The 20,505-nt window shown below is 38.7% G+C and overlaps 1 protein-coding gene across 13 annotated transcripts in view; it reads right to left on the bottom strand.

The window, feature by feature from the left end:
* LOC128692052 (Na[+]-driven anion exchanger 1) overlaps positions 1-20,505 on the bottom strand; it is a 369,866-nt gene that overhangs the window by 197,577 nt on the left and 151,784 nt on the right. For 10 of the 13 annotated variants that reach the window (XM_070085267.1, XM_070085266.1, XM_070085273.1 and 7 more), the window contains 3 exons: positions 13,988-14,103; positions 13,421-13,606; positions 8,285-8,460 (listed from right to left, as the gene is read on the bottom strand). In XM_070085267.1, the coding sequence (XP_069941368.1) occupies positions 8,285-8,460; positions 13,421-13,606; positions 13,988-14,103 (478 nt within the window). Of the gene's footprint in view, positions 1-8,284; positions 8,461-13,420; positions 13,607-13,987; positions 14,143-20,505 lie in introns of all 13 variants that reach the window. The other 3 variants (XM_070085272.1, XM_070085275.1, XM_070085278.1) reach the window with 1 other exon arrangement.

Here is a 20,505-nt window from a genome sequence, read left to right as displayed (position 1 = left end):
ATCGAACATTTCGTATATTACAGTGTTTTTGGTGATTTTATCTGCAAAATAAGTGACCATGGGCCCCAAGAAAGCTTCTAGTGCCAACCCTACAGCAATAAGGGTGAGAATTACTATAGAGATGAAGAAAAGATCATTGATAAGTATGAAAGTGGAGTGCGTGTCTCCGAGCTGGCCAGGTTGTATAATAAACCCCAATCAACCATCGCTACTATTGGTGGTACAGCTGCTGCTGCTGCTGTACCACCGCAGCTGCTGCTGCTGTACCACCGCAGCTGCTGCTGATGCTGCTGCACTGTCAGCTGCTGCTGCTGCTGTAGCACCGCCAGCTGCTGCTGCTGTTGTACCACCGCCAGCCGCTGCTGCTGTAGTACCGCCTGCTGCTGTTGTAGTACCATCTGCCGCTGCTGTAGCATCGCTCTGCTGCTGCTGTAGCACTGTCAGCTGCTGCTGCTGCTGTACCACCGCCAGCTGCTGCTGTAGTACCGTCTGCTGCTGCTGTAGCATCATCTGCTGCTGCTGTAGCACTGTCAGCTGCTGCTGCTGCTGTACCACCGCTCAGCTGCTCGCTGTAGTACCGTCTGCGCTGCTGTAGCATCGCTCTGCTGCTGCTGTAGCACTGTCAGCCTGCTGCTGCTGCTGTAGCACTGTCAGCTGCTGCTGCTGCTGTGTAGCACCGTTGTTGGTGTGGCTTATTGAGAATACCAAGAAACAATTAACCCCAGAGGATTTGCCACCCAGGATAACCCAAAAAGTGAGTGTCATCGAAGACTGTCTAACTTATTTCCATTGGGGTCCTTAATCTTGTCTCCCAGGATGCAACCCACACCAGTCGACTAACACCCAGGTGAACAGGGAAAATGCCTGAACTAGTGCTCATATTGGTGAATTTAAAGCCAGCAAAGGTTGGTTTGAGAGATTTAAGAATCGTAGTGGCATACACAGTGTAATAAGGCCTGTTCTGGAAGAAAATGCCAAACAGGACCTACAGTACTCAGAAGGAAAAGGCACTCCAGGACACAGTGTCTCATCAGTCATTGCTGCATCTTCAATAAAGGTAAGTGTCATTTATTCTATTTAGTAGCAGTACATGCACAATATATATTGTGCATGTACTACTCTACTATTGTGCATGTATCCTTCTTTTGTGTGTAGGAAAATGTATATTTCATGTGGTAAAATTTTTTTCATACTTTTGGGTGTCTTGCACGGATTAATTTGATTTCCATTATTTCTTATGGGGAAATTCATTCAGATACCGATCATTTCGCATAACAATGAGCCCTCTTGCACGGATTAAAGTCGCTATGGAGTCCACTGTATATATATATATATATATATATATATATATATATATATATATATATATATATATATATATATATATATATATATATATATATATATATATATGAAACTAATCCATAGTTAAAGGGTTAAAAAAAAACTTCAAATGAAAACTGATATTAATTGTAATTTACAGGTAGGTAGGTAGGGGAGTTTTTTTTTTTGTGTGTGTGTGTGTGTGTATGTGTGTGTGTGTGTGTGTGTGTGTGTGTGTGTGTGTGTGTGTGTGTGTGTGTGTGTGTGTGTGTGTGTGTGTGTGTGTGTGTGTGATATAAAACAAATCCTGCAGCATGAAGTGCATAATGAGGAAAACTGCAACCAAGTTTTTGGATTAAAACAGCAACTTTGCATGGTATTTCCATATGATTTTTATGGTTGTATTCAAAGTTTCTTGGTCTTTTGTGATAGAATGGAAGATGTATTACAGAAATAGAGATGATTTTGATGGGTTTTAGTGCTTAAAATAGCTTGAAATTGAGCTCAAAGTAGCAGAAATGTTCGATTTTTGCTGAAGTTCAAGAGTAAATAAACCACATAACGCATGGTGGGTCTAATGTGCATTCATGATTGCACTATTTTTTGGTGTGAATAAAAATTCTTTATGTGAATAAATAACAAAATTAAATTAATCTGTAAAGCCTGGAAACATAATCTAATAAACAGAGGAAATGTTATTTTAGTGCCAGGAATGCCTGCATTGTTTATTCTGAACCCTATTTTGAAATTGGAATATTTTGAATTCTGTGTGAAAATGGCCAAATTACAAATTTCTGATCACTTTATTGGGTAGTTGAAATAGTTGATTGAGGGATTTCTTGTGCTCAATAGATAAAATGGAACACATACTAGCGAAATAGCTAAGAATTTGACCTAATGGAACAATGTAATTGGCCAAAAATAGGACACAAATTGGGCAAAATTGCCAATGCGTAAATATCGCTGATACAGCAAAATTCGCAAGAGCATAATTTCATCAATTTTTTTATCAAATTTCATACTTTTTCTTTTATTACCTTCATAAAAAAGATTCTCTACCATTTCATAAGAAAAAATATTTTTTTTTAAATTCTTGGACCCTGTGGAGAATTTTCAGATTGGAGGTCTGGACCCTCAAAGGTTTAAATCATCCTGTATCATACTATAATGATTTAATGTGCCCATAATATATTCATGCCTTCTGAAATCATTGCACAATACTTAATTGATTATTTAAGGTAAAATGTGTATTTAGAAGTCTTTTTTTTTTTTTTAGAGGTGGCATGGAACATAACCCAATTCTTCCCATACGTTGTTCACTCCACCTGTAATGCTTTTGCATATAGCTCCATTTTTCTGGAATATAATATGTGTTAAAGGTAGCTGTCTACCACACTGCATTATGCTGCCCTCACAGTGAAGTTGAAATGGTCACTAGTATGGCTGGCAGGAGACTGCCCTCCAACACCATTTTTTCTCCTTGCCTCTTCAAGAGCCTCTTTGCCTCCTTCTCCAGAGTGATTGGGCAGCTCCTGTAACTATATATCTGACTAGCAATGAAGTTTATCCAAGTCTTTCTGCAACCTTCTTCCATCCTTTTCATTTTGTAGTCTCATTTTTTTTTTTTGCATAATTTTTAAAAAAGATACGTAATCAAATTATTAGTAAACCACCTGGAACAGTATAGGGCCTAACACTGACCCTTGTGGTGTTACTCTCTCCCATCTTGATACTTCACTGTTCCCTTATCTATGTTAATACTTTTTCTTTTACCCTGATTTTTCTCTCCAAATTCTAAGTAGACTTCTACATGGCACTACAGGTCCTCCATCACAAATCCGGCATCAATGGGGCCTGTAGTGTGCCAGATTACTGAGTTTGCCAGATTACAGAGTAATTAGCTTGGAATACACTTAATAAAATTAACCAACTTGACTTACACAAAGTTCATTTAACAATGGCAAAAATCAAACATTTCCACTACTTTGAGCTCAATTTCAAGCTACTTTTCATTGTGAAATTAATCAAAATCATATATATTTCTGTAATATATCTTCCATTCTATCAAATGAGACCAAAAAAATGAGAATACAACCATAATAACTATACGAAAATATACTGCAAAGAGGCGGCTAATGGCTGAGAAGTGAACTCCCTTATTTAACATCCCTCTTTTTTCATTTTTGGTGTACGTTAAGAAGCATCTTTCCATCATACATTGCCCAAGTTTCAATAAGATAGCCCAACAAACAACTGAGAAAAAAAAATATTTACCAAAAATCATATATGGCAAGCCCAAGCCAGGTACTGGGAATAAGTCACTTTGTCTGATTGTTTTGGGTAATCCTAGGTTCTCCATACATATGCTGTTATGTATGATAATCAATGTAACTGTATTTGTGTAGGTGAATAAATTTCCTCATTTACTTACTTTTATTCTGTCGACTGAGTACAAAAAACCGCCCATTCACCTATTTCAACTACTCAATAAAGTGGTTAGAAATTGGCAATTTGGTCAATTTCCCAAAAATTTCAACAGATGCCAATTTCAAAACTGGGTCCAGAATTAACAATGCAGACATTCCTGGCACTAAAATAACATTTTCTCTGTTCATTAGTCATGGCTTCAGGCTCCTTTTATATTACTCTTGCTTACCATTTGGAATTTTTATTCACACAAAAAAACAGAAAATTTACTGTTATGCAAACTACTGCATTATTGTAATACAGTGGACCCCCGGATTAAGACATCATCGGATTAAGTAACATTTTTGCATCAAAATACTGGCTTGGTTAACGACACTGAATTCAGTTAAAGTCAATCGTCCCAAATGTGTCCACACGCCACGAGCAGCCCGGCCACTCCATGTACAGCCAGTGTGCCACTGTTTACAAGACAGTGATGATGATTCCACGCGTACACGCGATACATTTTGTACTATTCCATTATTTTTAGTGCTTATAACTGTCAAATAAGCCACCTTGGGCCCAAAGAAAGCTTCTAAAGCCAGCCCTTTGGTAAAGAGGGTGAGAAACACTATAGAATTCAAGAAAGAGATCATCGCAAAATACGTAAGTGGAGTGTGTGTCTCCGAGCTGGCCAGGTTGTATAACAAATCTCATACAACCATCACTACTATCTTGGCCAAGAAAAAGGCAATCAAGGAAGTTGTTGTTGCGTAAGGTGCAAATATGCTTACAAAACAGAAATCGCAAATACTCAAAGATGTGGAGAGATTGTTGTTGGTTTGGATCAACGAGAAGCAATTATCAGGAGATAATTTGCAGTCAATTATATGTGAAAAGGCAAGGCAGTTACATGATGATCTCATTAATAAAATGCCTCCAACTAGTGCTCATACTGGTGAATTTAAGGCCAGCAAAGGTTGGTTTGAGAGATTTAAGAATCGTAGTGGCATACACAGTGTGATAAAGCATGGTGAGGCTGCCAGTGCTGACAAAAAAGCGGCTGAGAAATATGTTCAGGACTTCAAGGGGTACATAGAGGCTGAAAAATTAAAACCCCAACATGTGTTCAATTGTGACAAAACAGGCCTTTTTTGGAAGAAAATGCCAAACAGGACATAAATTACTCAGGAGGAAAAGGCACCCCCAGGACACAAGCCTATGAAAGACAGGTTCACTCTCATGTTTGGTAGTAATGCTAGTGGTGATTGCAAAGTGAAGCCTTTACTCGTGTATCACTCTGAAAATCCCAGAATGTTAAAAAAAAAAGTGTCGTCAAGACTAAATTGTGTGTGATGTGGAGGGCAGACAGTAAGGCATGGGTCACAAGGGACATTTTCTTTGACTGGTTCCATGATGTGCTTGGCCCCAGTGTGAAAGAATACCTCCTGGAAAATAACTGAAGTGCCTCCTGGTAATGGACAGTACTCCAGCTCATCCTCCAGACTTGGAAGAGTGAATGGTGCCGGAGTTTAGCTTCATCAAAATGAAATTCTTGCCCCCTAATACCACTCCTCTCCTCCAGCCCATGGACCAGCAGGTCATTTCAAATTTCAAAAAACTGTACACCAAAACAGTGTTTCAAAAGTGCTTTGAAGTGACCTCAGACACTGAATTGACCCTAAGAGAGTTCTGGAAAGATCACTTCAGTATCCTTAGTTGCATAAACCTTATAGGTAAGGCTTGGGAGGGAGTGACTTGCAGGACTTTGAACTCTGCTTGGAGAAAACTGTGGCCAGAATGTGTACAAGAGAGGGATTTTGAAGAGTTTGGGGCTGACCCTGAGGAGCCTATGCCAGTTGTGGAATCTATTGTGGCACTGGGGAATTCCATAAGGGTTGGATATGAGTTTGGAGGATGTGGAAGAGTTGGTGGAGGATGACGATGAAGAGCTAACCACCACAGAGCTGCAAGAGCTTGAGGTGCAACACAAACAGACCACAGCTTAGGAATTTCCTTCATAGGAGGAGGAAGAGAGATGGAGGAAGGTGCCTTCTTCAAAGATTAAGAACATTTATGCAAAGTGGACTGAAGTGCAAACATTTAAGCATGAACATCACCCTGGCACAGCTGTTGCAAGCCGTCCTGGCAACATCTACAATAACAATGTTGTGTCCAATTTTAGGAAAATCTTAAAGACACACCAGAAACAAAGCTTTCTGGACAGATTTTTGGTATGACAGGGGTCCAGTGACTCTCAAGCTAGCGCTAGTGGCATTAGAAAAACAAAGAAGGGAAGCAACCCTGGAAAAGGACCCTGGACCTACACAAACACTAGTACACCTCCATCCTCTCCCCTTCTCCCATCTCATGACTCATCAATAAGTCTTAATAAAGGTAAGTGTCATTTTAGTATTGTTTATTCTGCATGTCTCATTGTTTTCTATGTAGGAAAATGTATATGTCATGCAAAAAAATATTTTGTTTAATGCTTTTGGGTGTCTGGAATGGATTAATTGGATTTCCATTATTTCTTATGGGGAAAATTAATTCGGATTAAGTCAGATTCGGTATAAGACATGCTCTTTGGAACGGATTAATTACATTAATCGAGGGTCCACTGTAACTGCATAAATAATGTCAACCCATTCTTGACTGCGTATTGGAATTTGAACTGACAGGCGCACATGTATTAGACAGTGACGTCATTTGTTTACTCTTGAACATCGCTAAAGAATGGAACATTTCTGCTACTGTGAGCATAATTTTGAGGTACTTTTTGTCATGAAAGCAATCAAAATCATATCTATTTCTGTAACATATCTTCCATTCTATCAAATGAGACCAAAAAACGAGAATACAACCACAAAAAACATACAAAAAATATACTGCTATGGGGCCACAAATGGCTGAGAAGTGAACTCCGTTATTTATGGTCTGATTTCTTTCATTTTTGGTGTATGTTAAGAAGCATCTTTCCATCATACATTGCCCATGTTTCAATAAAACAGCCCAACAAGCAACTGAGAGAAAAATAATAATAATAATAATAATAATAATAATAATAATAATAATAATAATAATAATAATAAAATAAAATAATAATAATAATAATAATAATAATAATAATAATAATAATAATAATAATAATAATAATATCTTTATTTATTACATGTATATGTACATGGTATACAGCCCTAGCTGACAGTGACATACTACTATACAGAAAGCCCCTTGTTATGTTAAGCATTTCAGGCAAATTAGGTCAGTATCCCAGGATAACACCCACACCAGTCCACTAACACCCAGGTACCCATTTACTGATGGGTGAACACAGACAACAGGTGTAAAGAAACACATCCAATGTTTCTACCCTGGCCGGGAATCGAATATTTACCAAAAATCATTTATGGCTAGCCCAAGCTAGGTACTAGAAATAAGCCACTTTGTCTGACTTTTTTGGGTTATCCTAGGTTCTCAACACATATGCTACTATGTGTGATAATCTATGTAGAGAAAATAGACTTTTTGTTTCAGTTTTATGGTGCACTACGAGTGTATATGATCGTTAGCCCTGTGCTGTACTCCGTTTTCTGTAATATAAGCCCAAGACAGGGAGAGGGGAGTGGTACTTGTATCCCATGTCCTCTTCATACCTCTGTCGAACTGCTCGGTATTATGCCAAATATTATTTATTCTGCAGTACTTAACATGTTTTTGTTATTTATATTGTTTATTATATCATATTAGATCAATTGTGATAGGCAAATAAGCCGTAGTGTTGATATTAGCATAATAATAAAGCATATTCTCCTGTATCACGAGACTGAGGTCATGGCAACTGACAGTGGCTTCAAAGTCACCTTATCTTTTATGGACAATGTACTGTAAAGGTGCTTTACATAATGAGAAGCATTTCTTTTATTTGTTGGAACCATGACTAGGGCTAAAAGTAAGCAGGTTATAACAATAAATGGAGAAAAAGAAATTGGAATGACTTATGCAGCAAGTAGCACCACCAAACAATACCAGCAGGTTGGTGTGACATCCCTGGAAATTTGAAATTATGCTAGCCAAAATTAGTGCTGAATAGCTGATGGAACCTGATGTCTGATTGCCGGATTTATGATGGCAGACCTGTATGCACAAGATGCAACACAGAATACAATATCATGAGCACAGCTTCACTCATACATACAGTTAAGTAGTCAAACAAATGACTAACAACCAGCCTCAATTTCACGAGAGATAGCACATCTAGTGCCCTGTATAGGTTATGGGCAATTTAAAGGAAGGCGCCAGTTTGTCTCCTCTGTCCTCTGTTTCATCTCAAAGTTTTGAAAAAAAATCACAGTTGTTATGCATTTTATATGAAGCTGTGTCATATTATTAAAATTAGTCTTCTGGATAATTGGGGAAGGTAATATTATGTTGCATAAATAATTATGCCTAGAGGTCAGAGGAAGGAAAAATAGCAACCATACATAACATGTATTAACTAACTCACCAATATATAAGTTTAATTCATTCTTAAAATTACATCTTGTCAACTGACCTAATTGCTGGATCCCATTCTCCAGGTGGCAGGACAGTCACAGCATCTAGGAACTCATCAACAGCAGCTAGAAGATGACTTCTATTTTTTGCCTTGTATGCTACATCATGAAATACTTCATCACTGAGAAGGGTGGCCATGGCACGTCCAATCTCATGATACCTTGGTAGACCGCCCTGTAACAAAATATATTCTACTGAATGAAATTGAATAAATTGAAATAATTCACACTATGACTGCTCTTTTAATACTAAATGAATGCTCACTGTATTATGGTTTTTTTCTGCCATTTTGTCCTTGGAGTAAGCCATATGCACAAAGTAATGGACTTAAACTTTTTTGTGATGAAAATGGATTTGAAAACCAACAAGTTGAAAAATGAGACACTTGTGCAACATGTGCACAAGTGTCTCATTCTTTAACTTTTTTGCAGTAGGTATATGATTGATATGAAGCAAAAACATAGATCAATTGAAAAGTTGCCTGATTATCTTTAAAACTGAGGACATTACCAATATATAATTATTCTGATGAATGTTAAGAGGAACACTGAAGTCTCCAAGAGGCAGAAAAGTTAGTTAGCATTTTCAGGCCTAACAGTAAGTGTACATATATTTAATAAGATAGCCCAACAAACAAATGATATCCAATTCCCTAGATCAAGAGCAAGAGCTCCTCACCAGCATCAAGGAACCTCCTTTGAGACCCACTCATTATGGAAATTTCGCTCGTGTATGGAAGCAAAAAATCGACTGATCGACTGTTTGTATATGGAAACTCGCATGTTGATGATTTCGCAAGTGAAGGTTCCACTGTATTCTTTTTCTCATTTTCTGTAATCCTCACAACCATTAAATATATTAAATGTGTTCATATTATGTTAATATGGTAGGATCCTCATTACTTGCAATCATAAGCCAACCTATAATCCTAAAAACAATTAAACCTAATATATGTTATATCAGGAATAAAAATAGAAATGTTAAAAGCAGGTGGGGATATAGTTTTGAAGTGGTTGGTATTTTTATTTAATAAATGTATGGAAGAGTGTAAGGTACCTAGGAATTGGCAGAGAGCATGCATAGTTCCTTTGTATAAAGGCAAAGGGGACAAAAGAGAATAAGGGGAATAAGTCTGTTGAATATACCTGGTAAAGTGTATGGTAGAGTTATTATTGAAAGAGTTAAGAGTAAGACAGAGAGCAGGATAGCAGATGAACAAGGAAGCTTTAGGAAGGGTAGGGGGTGTGTAGACCAAGTGTTTGCAGTGAAACATATAGGTGAACAGTATTTAGAAAGGGAAAAGAGGTTTTTGTGGCATTTATGGGTTTGGAAAAGGTGTATGATAGGGTGGATCGGGGGTTAATGTGGCAGTGAAGAGTCTTTACAAGGATAGTGAGGCTCAGGTTAAATTATGTAGGAAAGAGGGAGATTATTTCCCTGTAAAAATAGGCCTTAGACAAGGATGTGTGATGTCACCATGATTGTTCAATATATTTATAGATGGAGTTGTAAGAGAAGTGAATGCTCAGGTGTTGGCAAGAGGTGTGTCCCACAGGGAAGTGTCCTTTTTTATTTATTTATTTATTTATTTATTTATTTATTTCCAATTTGTGCACACATACAGAGGTACAAAAAAAATACAGATAAGAGCAGTATGCCAAAGCCACTTATACTATGCATAGCATTACGGGCTGGCTTAAAATTAACTTAAGATTAACTAAGCAATGATTATTATTATTATTATAATCAAAAAGAAGCGCTAAGCCACAAGGACTATACAGCGCTGCTACTAAGCAATGATGAAATCTCTTTCTCATTTACATAAACGACCTACCAAATGCATCGCAACTACTCAAACCCACACTATTTGTGGATACCACTTCATACGTCTTCTTTCACCCAAGCCCAGTCATACTAGCCAATACTGCAAATACCGAATTACAGAAAATATCTACCTGGATGATGATTAACAAACTTACTCTCAATACTGACAAAGCCTACTACATTCAGTTTGGGAACAGAACTACAGATGTTCCTCTTAACATAATGATAAACGGATCACCTATCACAAAGCTCACAGAGGGAAAATTCTTAGGAATCCACCTTGATAATAGACACAAATTTCAAACACATGTACAACAAATTTCCAAGAAAATCTCCAAGACCGTAGGCATACTATCGAAGATACAGTGCTATGTTCCACAGTCAGCCCTCCTGGCCCTATATCACTCACTCATTTACCCCTATCTCACCTATGGAATTTGTGCATGGGGCTCAACAACAATAAATCATCTCACACCATTAATTACCCAACAAAAGGCTGCAGCCAGAATGATAACAAATTCCCACTCCAGGCAGCATACTCCACCAATATTCAAAACTCTAAACTTACTCACCATACAAAACATCCATACTTATTACTGCACCTACTACATACATAGAACACTTAACTCTGATATAAACCCTCCCCTCAAACTTCTCCTTACCAACCTCAACAGAACACATGACCATAACACAAGGCACAGATCACTCTTTGATGTTCCTCGTGTCCATCTCACACTATGTAAAAACTCAATTCACATAAAAGGCCCAAAAATCTGGAGTTCATTACCTGTGAATATAATAGAAATACTGTCTATTTATCAGTTCAAGACTCTTCTTAAAAACCACTTACTCAACCACAACTAAATAAATACTGAATAACTGAATCTCATAAATGTATAACCTGTGACCCTATCAAACTATGCTTTTTTCTTAATTACATTACCTAATAGAATACTCCATTCTCTTGAATGCACAGTAACTCATCTAATGACCATATGACTTGTTTCTGCACTACAAATCATTGATTTTACTTGATCTGATTCGATTATATTATACATTGTTATGCTACAAATTTGTACAACTTTAACCCTTTCAGGGTCCAAGGCCAAAATCTGAAGTGGTACCCCAGTGTCCAAGAATTTAAAAAAAAAAAAAAAAAATTTATTTTTTCTTATGAAATGGTAGAGAATCTTTTTGTGAAGGTAAAACAAAAAGTACGAAATTTGATGGAAAAATTGATGAAATTATGCTCTCGCGAATTTTGATGTGTCAGCAATATTTACGAATCGGCGATTTTGCCGACTCTGTCTCCCATTTTAGGCCAATTACATTATTCCAGTTGACCAAATTCTTAGCTATTTCACTATTATTACTTCTATTCTATCGACTGAGCATAAGAAATCGCCAAGTCAACTGTTTCAACTACAAAATAAAGTGATCGGAAATTGGTAATTTGGCCAATTTAATACAAAGGTCAAAATATTCCAATTTCAAAATAGGGTCCAGAATAAACAATGTAGGTATTCCTGGCACTAAACTAACATTTCCTCTGTTCATTAGTTACGCTTTGAGGCTTTACAAATAAATTCCATTTTGATTTTTTATTCACATAACGAATTTTTATTCACACCAAAAAATAGAAGATTTACTGTTCTGCAATATTGTAATAATTGTATAAATATCATCACCACATTTGTGAATGTATATTAGACCCATCAGCTGGTGTGTATTAGACGTGTGAGGTCGTTTGTTTACTCTTGAACATCAGCAAAAATTTAACATTTCCGCTACTTTGAGCTCAGTTTCAAGCCATTTCCGGTGCTAAAATCAATCGAAATCATCTCTATTTCTGTAATATGTCTTCCATTCTATCAAATGGGAACAAGAAATTGCAAATACAACTATAAAAAAACATACGAAAAAACACTGCAAAGTAGCTGTTTTAATAAAAAATCATGGTCTCAGTTTTTTTTTCTCTCATTATACACAGTGTGCTGCAGGATTTGTTTTATGTGGTACACACATACCACATAGATGTATTCTCTCATGTCTAGGCCCAAATTTACCACTCACAGTTTATCAGAGTGAACTGAGCTCATGGCGCAGATCTACAGTTTGGACCCTGAACGTAAAATCATAGATCTATGGGACGGACCCTGAAAGGGTCAATGCTTCTTATTTGAAATACTCAAAGGCGAGTGGTGCACTGAGGAGTCTGTGGAGACAAAGAACTTTATCAATGAAAGCAAAGAGGGGAATGTATGAGAGTGTAGTTATACCAATGCTCTCGTATCAGTGTGAGGTATGGGTGATGAATGTTGCAACAAGGGAAAAGCTGGAGGCAGTGGAGATGTCATGTCTGAGGGCAAAGTGTGGTGTGAATATAATGCAGAGAATCTGTAGTTTGGAGATTAGGATGAGGTATGAGATTACCAAAACTATTATCCAGAGGGCTGAGGAGAGATTATTGAGATGGTTTGGACATGTAGAGAGGATGGAACAAAACAGAAAGACTTCAAGAGTGTATAAATCTGTAATGGAGGGAAGGCGGGGTAGGGGTCACCTAGGAAAGGTTGGAGGGAGGGGGTGTGCGAGGGGCTTGGACTTCCAGCAAGCATGCATGAGCATGTTAGATAGGAGCAAATGGAGATAAAAATGGTTTTTAGGACTTGACATGCTGTTGGAGTGTAAGCAAGGTAACATTTATGAAGGGATTCAGGGAAACCGGCAGGCCGGACTTGATTCCTGGAGATGGGAAGCACAGTGCCAGCACTCTGAAGGAGGGGTGTTAATGTTGTAGTTTTATAACTGTAGTGTAAGCATGCCTCTGGCAAGACAGTGATGGAGTGAATGATGATGGAAGGTTTTCATTTTTGGGTCACCCTGCCTTGGTGGGAAACGACCGATGTGTTAATAAAAATAATAAAAAAATGTTATATTGCATGTACTAATACTATTCAGCTCTCTTGTGTTCCTTGTAATTCCTAAATTTATTTTTACAACCACTTACAGACTATATTTATAAGTTTTTAATTAGTTATTGCCTTATTAATATCAAGATAGGCTCAAGTTTGCCCGAAATGTTCTGCGTATTAAGGGGCTCTCTGCATGCACACATAAATGTCACCCAGTATACCATACTGAAATAATCTTTAATCTTTAACCAATCATTCAATAGTGGTCTTGCCATACATGTACTGAAGTTAAAATTCAAATAACCCTTTGAAATGCAGGATCCCCACCCCTCCTTCAGAGTATTGTACATCCCACCTCCAGAACTCATGTAATGTAAGAGATAAAAATAACTTACAGTGGGTCCTAATATGATGTACAGAAAACGGGTAGGTACGGGCACTTCTGTTAAGTCTCCAAGATTGGCACTTTGGGACAAACGAACAAATGCAGTGGCAGGCTTCTCTAAGAAGGGCACTTCACCAACGAGGATATTTGAGGCTTCAGCACCTGCAGGAATCTTTCGCATGAAGTGGGTGTTCCCCTGGGGTGGTAAAACAAGAAACAAAAAAATTGCTGTTAAATAATAGAAGGATATGTGAGGGAATTATCAATCAAGAACCAGACTTTATTTCATACAGAAGGTTTATTAAGAGACTACTATATTACGCACATGACCTAACAAACTGGAAAATAAACTGAAGACTGAAGAGAGATAACTCTAAGTCAGTGAAAAACCCTTATAACTACCCCACAAACTGGGAATGAAACTTAGATAATGCTTTAATGTGAACAGAACCATTATCAATTCAAAAGTGGTCCAGGACAAACTGAAACATTGTGTAAGCTTAAACCTCAATTTGTGAGTTAGTCATGAATAGCTCCAGTCATTGTATTTTGACTTTCATTCTTCAGTAAAGTTTACCTTGTGTTCTGGCCCATCAAGATTGCTTGCACTATGGTTACATGTAATAGAGCCAGAGGAGGGTGACTGTTCCATCGTTCCATCAGGATTAGAAGTAGCACTGGCATTGTTTCCACCTGAAAAGGATAAGGCTTTGAAGAAGCCTGACCCAATGTCTGGATATAAGGCACCAGACATGGGAGAGAGAGAGAGAGAAAAAAACAGGCAATTAGCAAACGAAACCAAAAACACAGAGGAAAAAGTACTTCTAGTTAGTGTGCTAAGCAACACAAATGGCCAGTTGTGAAGAGTAAAAGCACACAAAGCTTTTATTTTATTTATAACAGTAAGAAAAGCATATTTATTATGAAGGACTAGAGTGCTGGTACAGAAGGCTTAGAGAAACTATAACTCGGCCCATTTATGTATGGTTATCACACAAGCACAATATACAGTATATAACCTACACACACACAAAAAAAAAGAGAACAGGCAAATGCAGCTTATATTGAACATTACTACATAAAAAGAGTAAACATCAAAACTCTGTAAAGCTTTTATAATACAGTACCAGAAATTATATAAAAACGCACTCCAAAGGCAACGATAAATATAATGTACGAGATGATATCATGCAAACACGGAAAGCTATAATCTGTTAACAAAAAAAAAATCCTAATGAAAACTAAAGAAAAGTTTTTGCATCTTGTTATTTGTAAAATAAAGATGTAGACATCAAAAAGTATATTTACAAAGTATTTCTTACACAGAACTACAAATCCATCAACACACACACCCACATGCAATGCAGTCCCATATACATACAGTCCATTATACATACTGTATTCACATATATTTTTATGTATGTATATACCTGTATATGGATATATAAAATATATATGTATGAAGTTAAGTGGACAATTAAGCATAAGCACATGCAACACAGACAATATAAAACACACACACAAACACACACTGACTCGACCCCTGGAATCACAATTAGGTGGGTACACACACACTCTCAACCCCTGGAATCACAAATAGGTGGGTACACACATACATACACACACACACACACACACACACACACACACACACACACACACACACACACACACACTCAACCCCTGGAATCACAATTAGGTGGGTATACACACACACACACACACACACACACTCAACCCCTGGAATCACAATTAGGTGGGTATACACACACACACACACACACACACACACACACACACACACACACACTCAACCCCTGGAATCACAATTAGGTGGGTACACACACACACACACAAAACAGCTAGCCACATACAAATACACACACGCATACAGTAATCATCAACAAAATAATGTCACCATGAATCATATTAATGATATCGTAAAATGCTCATATGCCACTGTGTTAAACTTTAAAAGAGTCAATATATACATGATTGGAGAAATACTTAAACAGGCATTCACAACATATGTTGGACCAAAATTGTAAAGGAATGCAGTTGTATGTTGTCAGCACCTACAATAACATGTGGATAACCTACAATAACATGTGGATAACCTACAATAACATGTGGATAACTACAATAACATGTGAATAACCTATAATAACATGTGGATAACCTACAATAACATGTGGATAACTACAATAACACGTGAATAACCTATAATAACATGTGGATAACCTACAATAACATTTGGATAACCTACAATAACATGTGGATAACCTACAATAACATGTGGATAACCTACAATAACATGCAGATAACCTACAATAACATGTGGATAACCTACAATAACATGTGGATAACCTACAATAACATGTGGATAACCTACAGAAATTACAAGCATGAACTCCATTACAGAGTTTTGAAAAACATTCAAAGAAATTATTAACTGAAGTAAACATTCTGAGGGACACCCAGGGTAGACATAATGGTAGACGTGAGGGACACCCAGGGTAGACATAATGGTAGACATGAGGGACACCCAGGGTAGACATAATGGTAGACGTGAGGGACACCCAGGGTAGACATAATGGTAGACGTGAGGGACACCCAGGGTAGACATAATGGTAGAAGTGAGGGACACCAAGGGTAGACATAATGGTAGACCTGAGGGACACCCAGGGTAGACATAATGGTAGACGTGAGGGACACCCAGGGTAGACATAATGGTAGACATGAGGGACACCCAGGGTAGACATAATGGTAGATGTGAGGGACACCCAGGGTAGACATAATGGTAGATGTGAGGGACACCCAGGGTAGACATAATGGTAGATGTGAGGGACACCCAGGGTAGACATAATGGTAGATGTGAGGGACACCCAGGGTAGACATAATGGTAGACGTGAGGGACACCCAGGGTAGACATAATGGTAGATGTGAGGGACACCCAGGGTAGACATAATGGTAGACGTGAGGGACACCCAGGGTAGACATAATGGTAGATGTGAGGGACACCCAGGGTAGACATAATGGTAGACGTGAGGGACACCCAGGGTAGACATAATGGTAGACATGAGGGACACCCAGGGTAGACATGATGGTAGATGTGAGGGACACCCAGGGTAGACATGATGGTAGATGTGAGGGACACCCAGGGTAGACATAATGGTAGACATGAGGGACACCCAGGGTAGACATGATGGGAGATGTGAGGGACACCCAGGGTAGACATAATGGTAGACATGAGGGACACGCAGGGTAGACATAATGGTAGACGTGAGGGACACCCAGGGTAGACATAATGGTAGATGTGAGGGACACCCAGGGTAGACATAATGGTAGACGTGAGGGACACCCAGGGTAGACATAATGGTAGACATGAGGGACACCCAGGGTAGACATGATGGTAGATGTGAGGGACACCCAGGGTAGACATGATGGTAGATGTGAGGGACACCCAGGGTAGACATAATGGTAGACATGAGGGACACCCAGGGTAGACATGATGGTAGATGTGAGGGACACCCAGGGTAGACAATGGTAGACATGAGGGACACCCAGGGTAGACATAATGGTAGATGTGAGGGACACCCAGGGTAGACATGATGGTAGATGTGAGGGACACCCAGGGTAAACATGATGGTAGATGTGAGGGACACCCAGGGTAGACATAATGGTAGACATGAGGGACACCCAGGGTAGACATAATGGTAGATGTGAGGGACACCCAGGGTAGACATGATGGTAGATGTGAGGGACACCCAGGGTAGACATGATGGTAGATGTGAGGGACACCCAGGGTAGACATGATGGTAGATGTGAGGGACACCCAGGGTAGACATGATGGTAGATGTGAGGGACACCCAGGGTTGACTTTATGGTAGATGTGAGGGACACCCAGGGTAGACATGATGGTAGATGTGAGGGACACCCAGGGTAGAAATGATGGTAGATGTGAGGGACACCCAGGGTAGAAATGATAGTAGATGTGAGGGACACTCAGGGCAGACATGATGGTAGATTTGAGGGACACCCAGGGTAGACATGATGGTAGATGTGAGGGACACCCAGGGTAGACACAATGGTAGATGTAAGGGATACCCAGGGTAGACATGATGGGAGATGTGAGGGACACCCAGGGTAGACATGATGGTAGATTTGAGGGACACCCAGGGTAGACATGATGGTAGATGTGAGGGACACCCAGGGTAGACATGATGTGTAAGACACCTGACAAGTTATGAACTACACCTTCTAGGTAAGAACTACACCTGCTAGGTAAGCACCACACCTCCTAGTTAAGAACTACACCTACTAGATACAAACTACACCTGTTAAGTAAGTACTACACCTGTTGGGTTAATTTGTGAGCAGCAGGTGACTAGGAGTCAAGAAGTACACCCATCACAGCACATCATCACTCAGGCATACAATATATGATAGAAGACATGATAGGACAGGGTATGACTCAAGACATGATAGGACAGTGTATGATTGAAGACATGATAGGACAGTGTATGACTGAAGACATGATAGGACAGTGTATGATTGAAGACATGATAGGAGAGTATATGACTGAAGACATGGCAGGAGAGGATATGACTGAAGACATGATAGGGCAGTATATGACTGAAGACATGATTGGACAGTATATGATTGAAGACATGATAGCGCAGTATATGACTGAAGACATCATAGGACAGGATATGACTGAAGACATGATAGGACTGTATATGACTGGAGACATGATAGGGCAGTATATGACTGGAGAAATAACAGAAAAAGATGTGACTGAAGACATGATAGGATAGTATTTGATTGAAGACATGATAGGACAGTATATGACTGGACACATGATAGGACACGATATGACTGAAGACATGATAGTACAGTATATGAGTGAAGATATGATAAGACAGGATATGACTGAAGACATGATAGGAGAGTATATGACTGGAGACATGATAGGACAACATATGATTGATGACATGATAGGACCGTATATGACTGAAGACATGATAAGGTGGTATATGACTAAAGACATGACAGGACAGTATATGACTGAAGATATGATACGAGAGGGTATGCCTGAAGACATGATAAGAGAGCATAAGACTGGACACATGATAGGACACAATATGGCTGAAGACATGATAGGGCCGTATATGATTGAAGACATGACAGGATAGTTTATTACTGAAGACATGATAGGACAGGAAAAGACAGGAGACATGATAGTACAGAATATGACTGAAGACATGATAGGACAGAATACGACTGGAGACATGATAGGACAGTATATGATTGAAGACATGACAGGTCAGTATATGACTGAAAACATGATACATCAGGATATGACTGAAGACATGATAAGGCAGTATATGACTGGAGACATGATAGGACATTATATGACTGAAGACATGATAGGGTAGTATATGACTGCAGGCATGACAGGACAGTATATGACTGAAGACACAGTAGGAGAGGATATGACTGAAGACATGATAGGGCAGTATATGATTGATGACATGATAGGTCAGTATATGACTGCAGACATGACCGGACAGTATATGATTGACAGTATATGACTGAAGACATGATAGGACAGTATATGACTGAAGACATGATAGGGTAGTATATGACTGCAGGCATGACAGGACAGTATATGACTGAAGACACAGTAGGAGAGGATATGACTGAAGACATGATAGGGCAGTATATGATTGATGACATGATAGGTCAGTATATGACTGCAGACATGACCGGACAGTATATGATTGACAGTATATGACTGAAGACATGATAGGACAGTATATGATTGATGACATGATAGGGCAGTATATGACTGAAGACACGATAGGACAGTATATGAATGGAGACATGTTAGGACAGGATATGACAGAAGACATGATCAGAGAGGATATGACTGAAGACATGAGAGGGCAGTATATGATTGACGACATGATAGGGCAGTATATGACTGAAGACACGATAGGATAGTATATGATTCACGATATGACAGGGCAGTACATGACTGCAGACATGACTGGACAGTATATGATTGAAGACATGACAGGGCAGTATATGAGTGAAGACATGACAGGACAGTTTATGATTGAAGACATGAATGGGCAGTATATGACTGAAGACATGATAGAACAGTATATAACTGACAACATGATAGGGCAGTATATGACTGAAGTCATGGTAGGGCAGTATATGACTGAAGTCATGGTAGGACAGTATATGAATGCAGACATGAGAGGACAGGGTATGACTGAAGACATGATCAGAGAGGATATGACTGAAGACATGATAATATATGACTGAAGACACGATAGGAGAGGATATGACTGAAGACATGATAGGAGAGGGTATGACTGAAGACATGATAGGGCAGTATATGACTTAAGACATGATATGACAAAATATGACTGAAGACATGATAGGACAGTATATGACTGGAGACATGATAGGACAGTATATGACTGGAGACATGATAGGACAATATATGACTGAAGACATGATATGACAGAATATGACTGAAGACATGATAGGACAGTATATGACTGAAAATATGACAAGACAGTATATGACTGGAGACATGATAGAGCAGTATATGATTGAAGACATGATAGGACAGAATATGACTGGAGACAAGATAGGAGAGGATATGACTGAAGACATGATAGGAAAGTATATGAGTGGAGATATGATAGCACAGTATATGACTAAAGACATGACAGGGCAGTATATGGCTGAAGACATGATAGGAGAGGATATGACTGAAGACATGATAAGGCAGTATGTGACTGGAGACATGATAAGACAGTGTATGATTGAAGACACGATAGGAAAGGATATGACTGAAGAAATGATAGGGAAGTATATGACTGCAGACATGACAGGACAGAATATGATTGAAGGCATGATAGGGCAGTATATGACTGCAGATATGACTGGACTGTATATGATTGAAGACATGATAGGGAAGTATATGACTGAAGACATGATAGGACAGTATATGATTGAAGACATGATAGTGCAGTATATAACTGAAGACATGACAGAACAGTATATGATGGGAGA

This window comes from Cherax quadricarinatus, chromosome 15 (genome assembly GCF_038502225.1).
Source record: "Cherax quadricarinatus isolate ZL_2023a chromosome 15, ASM3850222v1, whole genome shotgun sequence".
Lineage (NCBI taxonomy): Eukaryota > Metazoa > Arthropoda > Malacostraca > Decapoda > Parastacidae > Cherax > Cherax quadricarinatus.
This window is presented reverse-complemented; position numbering and strand designations above follow the sequence as displayed.